Raw genomic sequence first — 11,567 nt, forward strand, 5'->3', positions numbered from 1 at the left:
CACCTAAGCTCTGAAGGATTTAAATGTCCAGGACCAAGTTTGGGCAGCCCAGCTATTAGGTTTATCCCCAGTCACAGTACCCATAGTTCTCCTTCTACACTAGGCTGCGCCTTAGCTGAATGGGCTGAATGTGTGGCTAATGGTTCAGACCATTGTGAGACCAAGCTCAGCAACATTGCACTTTTTGGTTTTTTATGGCCCAATACTCTGTTTTTCTCAACCTGACGTGTGAATCATGTTCCATGTGTTTCTGTACTCTGATTAGGTCCTTGCTGTTAGTCTTTCTTCTTGGTTAAACCTGTCTGTGCCTTAATTGTATATTTTGCCCCTGTGCCTAATTTGCATTTACGCGCAGTGTTCTTTGTATCTCCTGTTATACTTGTGCTCAGTTAATTGAACAGTTGTTAATGTCTCTTGTCTGGACCTGGTTATTTCTTCAGATATATTCCTGTCTTGTTCCTGTTCCTTTGTCAGCTATTCAATGTGTTCGCTGTTAGATGATCCCTGTTGAAATCCCTTTCCTGCATCTGTGTATGTACTCCATGTTCCCGCCTGTTTAGTTTGAGTCTTTGTTACTCTTTAATCACTTGCCTGCCTTTGTTTTGACCTATCGTGGTCTATTTTGTTTCTGAGTATTTTGAGTTTAGTTTGAAATAAAGTTGCCTGAGCTTGAAAGCTGCATTATGGACCATCATCCATACCCGGACATGACACATTTGTTTAGGCTACAATATACAAAAAAACAGATACACAACAACAAACAACAAATTTATTTTTGTATAGCGCATTATCACAACATTACATCATCTCAAAGCGCTTTACAGCATCCCCACCCAAAGCCCCCAGTGAGTAAGAGTAAGCCATAGGCGAGAGTGGCAAGGAAAAACTCCCTAGAAGGAAGAAACCTTGGGAGGGACCAGACTCAAAGTATCAGTGCTGTATCAGTACCAACCCATCATCTAGGGGGCAGCAGAGGAAGCCCTAACCCTAACCAGACCCAAAGGGGGAGCCCATCCTCCAGGGGCCGGCAGGGAGAGTCAAATAGTAGAGATGGTTAAGTGCCAAGTCACACTGTCCAAATCATAAGACCTACATTTCATGTAAACCAAAATCTATCAAAAACAGTTTCAGAATAAAATAAAAAATTAATTTAAATAAATTAAACATCACTTTGTACGGCAAGTATGTAGTTGAGATAAATATATCAATAAGCAACTGATACAAGAATACGGTGAAAGAATAACTTACGAACACGTAACATTTATTTGTTCACCTATACCGTCCCCTGCTGGCAGTCGGCGGCGCGGCGGCCTCCGCGTGACGTCACCGCGCGACCGGATTTCGCTGCCAAAGCGCTGGGCGACGTCAGACTTGCTCGCGACCGATAGTCTCATTGCGCCCGCTTAGCTTCAAGTGACAGGGAAGATGGACGACGACGTCCTGACAACTTTGAAAATCCTCATAATTGGGGAAAGTGGCGTCGGGAAGTCCAGGTGAGCTATTTTAGTCGCCCTTGCTCGCCGCGAATCGACTCCTTTTGCGTATGGCTGCGGCCGGCTGGAATGGCATGCTAGGCGGCTAACAAATGTCCAGCGTCTGCCAAGGCAGGCCCGGGTGTTTCGGTGGCCTTCTGATGAACAATAACAATGATCTGAAACGAAGTAGTTCAATTCAGCATCCGCTGTAACAAGCCTGGGTATTTTAGATATCTTTCGTTGCGAAATGTAGCCTAGTATTATTCACTCTTGCTAGTTCGCAGTATGCTGGATTTAAATTTAAAAACATGTTTTAACTCTTCTCTGTCCTAGCTGGCGGATTAACAGGTAGTGGGAGTAGCACTTGGATGGCTAGGTACTTGTACTCCTAATGGCAGCTAAGAAGAATGTCCAAATCCACAGTTTTGGCTATCTTTTTCTAATATGAGTCAATATCATGCGGCTGGGGCAAAATTAAAACATCATTTCAGCTCTGAAGGGGGTGGTTCATTCCCATACTCCGTGTAACAAAGAGATTCTTATATGGTTGGACGTCCGAGAAACATCTGTTGTTGTTGACAAGCAAGACACCTTTGAGTCTCAAACTAACAACTTGCAAGCATTGTTTATGTCCATAACCGGTTAACGCCACCCAGCTTTGGTAGTAAAACTGCGCGTATGAACTACTATACGTTTACTGCACAGTATTGAAAATGGAATGTTATTCTGTTTGTTTTTTCTTGTGTTTAATTCAATCCAGGGATTTCAAATTTAGATCTGGAAGCCCTTAAGGAGAACTCACAAGAAAGGAAACCATAGAAATGCTCGTGCTAAATCCAATAATGTAATGCCACAAGCTTTTGGTTTCATTTCTAATGATGTAGTAAACAAATTGTTAATTCTGATTGTTTGCATCTATTAATGAAATGCAACAGTATTTCAATGAACATGGCATAAAAATAGTCAATATTTAATTCCTCGGGTATTATAATACTATAATGTGCTTGAGTTGAGTTTACACCTTATGTGATGCTAAATTATATATTCATATATTCTGAAGAGTTTTTTAAGCACCGCTGAAACTAAAACTATGATCTGGGTATGTTCAATTTTAAGTACAGATTCAGGATCATACACATGTTATCCCGGATGGTTTTCTATTTTTATTCTTGCCTTATTTTATGAACTGAATTAGACTAAATGTAAGCCTACTCTTTGGGTATTGCACAATGAGAGAATTAAAGATTAATATTTTATTTTCTAATGATTTACTAAAAAGCTTTTTTCAATAAGGCATAATTTTGCAATATCAATAGCTGCATCTTTAATAAAAAAAAAGAATAAAAAATGCTTCTTTAAAGCAAAGCCCTTATTTGTCATGGTGTTTTGCAAGATTATCTGTGTAAGGTTTTAAACATCTTCAAGAACAGTAGTATTGTATATTTTTCCTATGTAAACTGTCATGTGTTCTATAGAATTTCTTAGAACAGAACACATTTATTGTTCAATGGCTAATAACTGAAAACTGCTTTTTAGTGTGTGATATATCATGAGAAAATACCTTTGTTTAACAGTGTGCTGTGAAGATATTTTTCCATTGAATCAGTTGTGTGATGTGGACTGTGTGACTACAGTGACTTTTTAACATATAAAACGTGTACATTAGACGTAAAAAGATGGATACCCTAAAACAGCTGGTGAGATGTTTTATTGGTGATTGTAATTTATGTATTTTCAATGCCTAGCTATGAGATTACAACGTGTAATGTATAAATGGACTCTACCCTGTGATGTCATATTACCGTCCAGTGCGTTTCAGTCATCAGTTGTACTTGCGAGGCCCTCTGAGTAAAGTTAGACTCCTGTACCCTAACCCTATTCGCATATCTTCAAGAGAAGTCATCATGTATAGAGTACGTGTTTTCGTCCACAAGAAAGGCCTTGTTTGCAAAACTTTCAAAGGTTGTTGAAGGCGATGAAAGCTAATTAGTGTCGTAGCTAATGCAATACAGCAGGGTTCCCCTATTCCAGTCCTGGAGGACCAGAATTCAGCATAGTTTTCAGATTTGCCTGCTCAAACACATCTTAATCAGTTAATTACCTGGTTTAGTAGGTGTGATCTGCAGGGAAATCTGCAAACTACTGCAAACTGGCCCTCCAGGACTGGAATTGGGGAACCATGCAGTACAGCAAAAAGCAGTGTTTTATCTCAGAAGACAGTGGCCACCTGACATGATTTCACCAGTTTGAGCTCATTCCTGAGTGATTAATGGTTTAATGGTTTGATGAGAGTGTGGTCCTTCAGTGTGTCTGAGTGGTGAGCAGGTTGTTTCTGTGGAAGCCGCCTTTGTTGCACTACAGTGTGTGTTTGCTTAGCAGCTTATTTGAAAGCCTTTTTTTTAGCAGTGTGTCCTGTTAGGAAGGGCAGCCGTCTGAAGTGTGAAGTGTGAGGAACATCTGTGTCATGGTTGGCAAGAGGAGTGGTTAGTTGAGTATGAATGAAACACAGGAAGCCAAGTGCATCATATTCCCTTTGTGTGACGAATGCCCATTAAAATGTTATTCACTTGCTTGTGTCCACCCTTCGTCTACAGTCTGAAGAACTATGTGGCATCTCTGCCTCCTTTTAGCTGGAGTGGTCAGGGCCCCTAGCCTGGGCTGGAGGGCGCCTCTCCTTCTTTTGAATTGTATTAATTACAGTCCTCCTGGGAATTTAAGCTTCTTACTTTGTTTAAAGCTCCCTCTTTTGTGTTTTCTTTCACCTTCCCTGTTACAGCCTTCTGTTGAGATTCACAGACGATACGTTTGATCCTGAACTTGCAGCAACTATTGGTAAGTAAAAGCTACTGTAAGTAACTTGCAACATGTGGCTGCCATTAGGGACTCGTCAGACAGTTTGAGAAATACCGCCAAAACAACTCAGTGTAGTTGGCAATGATGAACATCTATTTTCTTTGCTTTGATTATAGTCAGGCCAGCAGCAATTTATGGGGCTTTACCTGTTAATATTTCATCAATTCAGTTTTATTGCATGATACTGAAAATTATAGTAAATATCAAATTAAAAGAAAAAAATAGGCACCCAGCATTCTATTTTTGATTGTTTCTATATGCTTTTAGGTTTGTTTTTTGGCTTGATGGTGTTTGTTAAAGATAGATGTCAAAGATGAATTGTCACGGTCAGGGATCTACCATTGTAATGATTTTGTGCTCTGAAATATGTAGCAAAACGACATTTTCTTTCTGTGAATTAAGAATGAAAAATTCAAGGTTACTGATCACCTGGGACTTGTACGCTGTGAATATTATTCTTAGGTGTTTTGTAATATTGGGTTCTATTGCACAGTTTTTTTGCACAGTGCTGTATCAGTACCAACCCGTTTTTGCGAGCCAGGTGTAATAAATGCCTTCCCCCCTACTTGGCATGTAATGGTGGTGGTTAACTTGTTCAGTCATTGTTCCTTTATAAAAGAGATGTCCCCCTTGAAGTACAGTGCCCTTTATATTGGTGCTTAAAACGTAACTGTAGCCAATGGGATTGTCTCTCACTCTCTCTGTGCTTTGCTTAAAGTAAGACTGCTGAATAGATGTACATAACGTGGGCAATTAAGAAATTCTGACTAATTTTAGACTGTAATTCTGCATATCATGCATTTGTAAGCACATTCACTGTGGAAAGTCACGCTATGCGAGTGTTTATGCCTTTTGTCAGCTGCTTGTGAGGAAGATTAAAACAACCACTAATCTTTTTGGACTGGTGATGAACCAATTTTCACCACATAGTATTTTCTGAAACGCCAATTAGGATCACTGCATCTAATCAGAATGCTGTATTTTCCTAGTTAAACTTAAACTGTAACATTTTTGTTATTTTAAAATAGAAATATCCCATGTTTTGTTTGTAAACTGCTCCATTGTGGATTTTTTGAATACTGAAAGCAGATGCCTGGAAATTTCAAAAGGTGTATTACCATGTAGATGTGTTAGGTGGCAGCATTGCACAGCAATTCTCTGGTCACTGGGAGTATATGAAGTGGCTGTGGCTCACAGTCCGGGTGACTGCAGGTGCCGCAAGTTTAAAAAAAGCACACTTGCGTTGCTGAAGACTGTGAAAGGGGTGCAGTTTGGGTCACAGTGATAATGGGCGCTAAGCCATAAAAGGCAGGTCGGTAGCTGAGCAAGGTTGCCCAGATGGCTGAGATGCTCAGATCTATTCGGTCAAGGAGTGCGTTTCCTGCAGAAGGGCTTTGAGGTATTTGTATAAAAAATTTAAACGTGCCCTTTGAGAGCTTCTGTGACTGTGCGGTGGTTTTTAAAGTGACTTCTTTGTTTTACTATTATTTATTTAGCGCTGCCATATTTCTAGCCTTGTAACCGTGCCATGGTTTCAAATTCCTTATAAAATCATAACCTCTGAATGGCTGAATGCGGGCTGTCATTTACTGACCTCTTTTATATTTCAAACAGATGCATGCTTTGCTACTGGGCATCTGTTGTGCAGTTGCCTGCTGTGAAATCCACACGCTACTTTGTGTAAATTCTGTAGCCCTCTGCTGAGAGGTTGTTTACGTACTCGAGGTGGGCGCCAGTCCTGGTCATTTCTTGTATGAGGATTGATGTGACTGAAGGTCAGAGAAGTGACCACAAGCCCCTACCTCCCCACACCCCAGCCCTATCTAATCTTCACGCAGCCATTTTTAAATATGGGTTGAACTTTGACCAAGGTGTCACCTTGCACTAGTATTTTTTTGTTTGTTTATAGTAACATGAGAATTGTGGGTGAAGTACCTTCTGATCATAAAGCTTGCAGTGTGGAGAGATGGACTGACAGTCCAAGACCTGATCTTATGTGATTTGTCTACATTTGTGTATTTTAATTGTTTAGTTCTGGTTCGCTGTGAAATTATATATATTTTTTTTGTAAAGGGTGGTTTATGATGTTTGTTCATCCCTCAACTCCTCCTCTATTCGAGCAACAGGTTCTGCCTTACAGATTTTCACACATGCCATCAGGGCACAGGAATGAATGACTGTTCCTCTCTGAACTGCTCCCTCTGTCAATGCAGGCGTTGACTTTAAAGTTAAAACGATATCGGTGGATGGCAACAGGGCAAAGCTCGCTATCTGGGTGAGTGTTCTGTCTCCTGTTTATCTGAATAATATGTTTTTTTTAAGGGTTTGGGAAAATATTCCTGTTAAATTACCCAGCTCTTATCAGATAAATGCATTTTAATGTGATGCTATAATGCTATGCTCTAAATTGTATTTGTAGCATATTAGTGAATTGCTTGTTGATTAATAGCAAAAAGAAATTTAGGTTGTTAAATGAGAAGGATCTACATTAAACAATATGCCTCTTTGCACACTGACTGAATTGAGTCATAGGTGCAAGGCTTTATGTCCACCATATAATGATAGTTTGATCGTTAACATCCTCTTAAACTACGTTACAAACAAAATCCGAGACGAGTGCAAGTTGTGTGTGATTTTCAGTCGTTATTAAGCAGTTTCTCCAAACAACCAGGAAGTGGTGTAACGGCAAAGTGTATAATGCTACAAAATAAAGTGTTTAATTTTTAGAAAGGATAGAATTAATTATGTTGTTTTGTGTGCATCTTTCTGGGTCCTCCTTGTCTATTGCTGACGATGGGGCTTTTGCTTTGCAGGACACTGCTGGTCAGGAGCGTTTCAGGACGTTGACTCCCAGTTACTATCGCGGCGCCCAGGGAGTCATTCTGGGTGAGGATGGGGCTTTGTTATCTGAAGGGGAAGGTGACACTTCAGTCTACAAGGTTCCATTCTGCTCCTGAGCACATGATTTAGCAGGCGTCCATTTTAACATTTATTTTAAAGCACATTTTTGCTGCTCTACTTGTGGTAGTGGCACCTTGAGTAACCTTGGTAAGCATGCAAATCTTAGTATAATTTCCCCTCTGAAAGAGATGATTTCCATAGCTTGTCGTGCTTTTTTTTCCTCCCAGCTACAAAAGCAAAACTGCCGTTCAGATTTCATTCCCATTGTTTCACTCTGTCTCTCTCAGTGTACGACGTTACGAGGCGTGACACGTTTGCCAAACTCGATAACTGGCTGAACGAGTTGGAGACATACAGCACACGGAACGATCTAGTGAAGATGCTCGTAGGGAACAAAATCGACAAGGTAGCTGAGTATTTTTCATTCGCCATCATTTTCTCTTGAGGAGCAGAAGTTTAGGGCTGATAGCCGCTGACACGAACCTGTTGTCAGGTCCGACACGGGCATGGTGATTATTTCCCAATTTCAGGATTTAAAGAGACATGCAGATGTCTTCCTATGTATCCTGTTTTTTTTTTTACTGAAATGTTTTTCACATGTGTTGTTACTGCCCTGCTCCTATTACCAATTTAAGATTTAATGCAACACGTTCCTCTTCCGTGCCATCTGTTCAACACATCCAGTTTGTGGTGTCCGACAGCTATGGGTGATGGACCTTTTTAAATTGCTGTCCTTTTTTTTTTTCCAGGAGAACCATGAGGTAGACAGGAGTGAGGGCCTGAAGTTTGCGAGGAAGCATTCCATGCTTTTTATAGGTAAGAAAGCAGAAAAACCCCTCAGAAAATGTAAAGAGCAGTTGCAGTCGATTATGGGGAGGAAGCTGTTTTTTGAATTACTGTCATACTTTCGCTGCAGTGTGATCACTGATGTGCTGTCCTCTCTGTACAGTTTATGTCTCTTATCCAGAAACAGGTAATTTAGATCCAGCTTTCAGTGCCCTTTCGTAGGACACGCTAACAATATGGCAGAGCAAGGCCCGGCTTAATTTCAGATTGGTTTTTCATTTTCGTCAGGGGTATCGGTGCCTTAAGAGGGCTTCCATTTTAAAACAGCCAGTCAAATAAATTTTAAAAGCAGTTGGGAAAAATAGCTTTATTTATTGAAAAAAAGTCCTGGTTTCTACTTTGTAGCTTTACTCCGATGTCACATGTTGCATCTCGCCGGGGTCACGGTGAATGTTATTTGAAATTTGGTAATTTAAAGCTTTTTATAGGTCTCTTTGGTGCATTGCTTCAGCTGTAATTTTTAGTCTGCTTATGGTGGAATTATTTTTGTCCTGTGGGTAATATGTTAGGCTTTGTGTCTAGCCATACATACCAGTAAATATTCAAGTTTGGTTCCATCTGAATTACATATATCTTGAACTGAAAATCGAACAGAACTTGTTGGGAATGGAATGCACCCAGCTGCCAATCACGTCGCAGACTTTCCGTTTATCTTTGAAAAGCCGCCTATCTCACCGCAGCTGCCTAAATGTAAAGCAGTGGGGGCCAGCGGCCTCCTGGCCTCCAGCTCCCCATCCTGCATGAACGGGTGACAGTTTTATCTGACTGGTGTTGTCGTCTCCCATCCCTTCCACCCTACCCGACACAGAGGCCAGCGCCAAAACCCGGGATGGCGTGCAGTGCGCGTTCGAGGAGTTGGTGGAGAAAATCATCCAGACTCCAGGGCTGTGGGAGAGCGAGGCGCAGGGCCGGGGGGTGCGGCTGTCCGACGAACAGCTGACAAGAGGCGGGATGTGCGGAGGTTACTGCTCCATGTTGTAAACAACAGCAAAAAAACATAAATGCAGAAATACACATTCGCGTATACAAAAAGGAAGTGATGAAAGTATAATTTGTACCTATCTAAACGGCTCCTGGTCTGTCGCACCTGTCCTCCCCCATACACCCACTGGCTGCCTCCTTCGGGACGGTGCTATCAGCACATTTCCTGGTATCGTGGTGGCACTGTGTGTGACACTTCCTGCAGACCCGCACACCCTCCTCCCTTACCCATACCTGTACTCGAAGTGCGCGTGACAAGCACCTTGTCTGCACTTTTTGGGAAGTCCCTATAGTAACATGGTGTGTGCAGGGAAGTGTCGGGGTAGGTGCTTGTCCAAGCCTAGCCAAGGGTGGCCATTTTCAGCCCCTGAGAGTCCTATAACCATCCAAACTGATGGCAGAGGTGAGTCTATTCCTGTTCTTTTTTTTTTTTTTTTTTTTTAAGAAAACTTTTTATCTTGTATGCTTGATGTCACTCTCTTGATGTCCTTCCTGTGAATGTGTCTGTTTTTCCTTCCCTAAAATCCTGAATGTTGGGACCTGGTTTGTTTAGGTAAGCACAGCTTATTCTCTCCAAGAATCCTGGAATTGACCGCCGGCCTTTTCTAGCACATTCTGTTCAGAATTATGCTTTAGGAAAGAGTAGTTGCAGAGGTTTTTTTTTTTTTTTTAAAAATCCATGATGACATGACCCAGTTACGTTATGCACAACTATCTGTTCACCTGAGCCAGCTAGCCAGTTGCAGGAAATATCCGTTTAAGAGACATTTTGGACTGGTGTTTTACAGCTTTTAATAATGTCGGCCCACCACACATATTAAAACGTGTTTCAGAGGGTTTATAAATCAGCTTGGCGCAGGGCCTTAGTGTGGTATGCAAAATAGCGATAAAAACGACATGTCTCCTTTTATTTTCCTTTTTCTGTAATGAGCGCACACGTACTCCGCGTAGGCCGGTCCCCTCAGAAGGGCGTCAGCACACCGGGTTCAGATCGCTGTTCTGTGTCTGTGGTAACTGGGAAAGTCGTTTAGGAAATAAGGATATCGGAGAAACTCATGGTCCCACGGGAAAGTGTTCAGTGCCATTCTTGGATTGATAGGTGTCCACCTCTGTCACTATTATCTGAACCTATATTTATCCTTTTGTGTGTGTGTGTGTGTGTTCCATATTCCTCTTTGCTTTTTGTTAACCTATACCTAGCATGGGGGTAAGACTGGTTATTTGGGGGTGGGTATGCTGTTCTGCACAGGATTGTGTTAAAATGCATGCCTTATTAATTCATTATATTGTTTGTTTTTCTTTCTTTCTGCATGGGATTTGTATAAAATATTGTATAAAATAAAACACTATATGCCTTTTCAATCCATGTTCAGCAATGAAGAATATTGGTGACTGTATGTCCACCTTCTGTGTATAACAGACCAAAAATGACTTTTTAAATTACCTTTTTGCGCGTCTATGCCTGTTAACACGCTTCTGTGTCTTTATGCTACGAAATTACACAATTCATACTTTCTTTTATGCATCGTGACACTGTATTCATGTTTGAAATCCTTGTTATGTGTCAATGAAATCACAGTATGCAACACCTTTCAATGGACTCTAGGGCTGCTGTACTTAAGTTGCTGAACATTAGTTTCTTGTAAAATAAAGACTTGCCTAAATACATCTAATTATGTTTGTCATTTTTGTGAAGGGTCTGTCCATGTTTCAGTTGCTGTCGGAAGTCCTGCAGCCTAATAATCACATTGCTATGGATGGATGGATGGAACTGCAATTGCTTTGGTTCTCAGGGGTACAACCTAAATCGAGATTGTATTTAGTGTATTTGTACAGGGGCGTAGCTAGAAATTCTAGCCCCCCCCCCAACCACCCAATTCTATGTGTAATTTTATGTATTCAAGGGCCCCTGCAGTTCCGGGCCCTCTGAATCTGACAGGATATCCATGCCCATGCTGTGCTTCTGTACAGATTTATTATATGAACAGATTTATTGTTTTCATTTTGGAAAAAAATATATATTTGAAACGTTACTTGCATCTTCAGCGAGCTCTCTGTATGGGGGCGCTGTCCCTTCTCCAGCACCGAAGCACGGGTGTCGGTTACAGGACGCCTTGTTGATTTGGCCCATTCCGTGTGCTGTTCGTTGTGTTCTGACCTCTGTAAAAATGGCGACCAACCTCTGCTCTACAACCGTCTGAGTATTTTAAGATTGTCGATTCTGAATAGCGTGTTAATGATCTGTGAGGGATGTTTAGCTTTTTCCAGGGTACTGTTTGTGCTTGAGCTGCGGACGCGTATTAGCGGCGGACCTAACAAGCTGCGAGTGACTTTTTCTGTTTTAACTTTCTATTACTGTAGCGTAGAAGTTTTAAGTCGCCTTCAGCCAAATAAACAATATTTTAGATATAAACAGCCCCGAATATACAGAACTGGTTCTGTGGAATAAAATAGTTTAATGCTTGGCAGCAGTTATTCTCACTACAGCTTGTATGAGTGACTGTTTACTGT

At 41.2% G+C, this 11,567-nt stretch overlaps 1 protein-coding gene across 1 annotated transcript; it reads left to right on the forward strand.

Moving 5' to 3' along the window:
• Positions 1-1,340: 1,340 nt before the first annotated feature.
• rab18a (RAB18A, member RAS oncogene family) lies at positions 1,341-10,724 on the forward strand. The gene is made up of 7 exons (XM_049006138.1): positions 1,341-1,493; positions 4,252-4,307; positions 6,542-6,603; positions 7,142-7,214; positions 7,517-7,635; positions 7,979-8,045; positions 8,884-10,724. Exons 1-7 carry the CDS (start codon positions 1,426-1,428, stop codon positions 9,054-9,056), a joined length of 618 nt encoding a protein of 205 aa, XP_048862095.1. The 5' UTR covers positions 1,341-1,425; the 3' UTR covers positions 9,057-10,724.
• The last annotated feature ends 843 nt before the right edge of the window (positions 10,725-11,567 follow it).

The sequence above is a fragment of the Brienomyrus brachyistius genome, chromosome 1, assembly GCF_023856365.1.
Source record: "Brienomyrus brachyistius isolate T26 chromosome 1, BBRACH_0.4, whole genome shotgun sequence".
In the NCBI taxonomy this organism is placed as follows: domain Eukaryota; kingdom Metazoa; phylum Chordata; class Actinopteri; order Osteoglossiformes; family Mormyridae; genus Brienomyrus; species Brienomyrus brachyistius.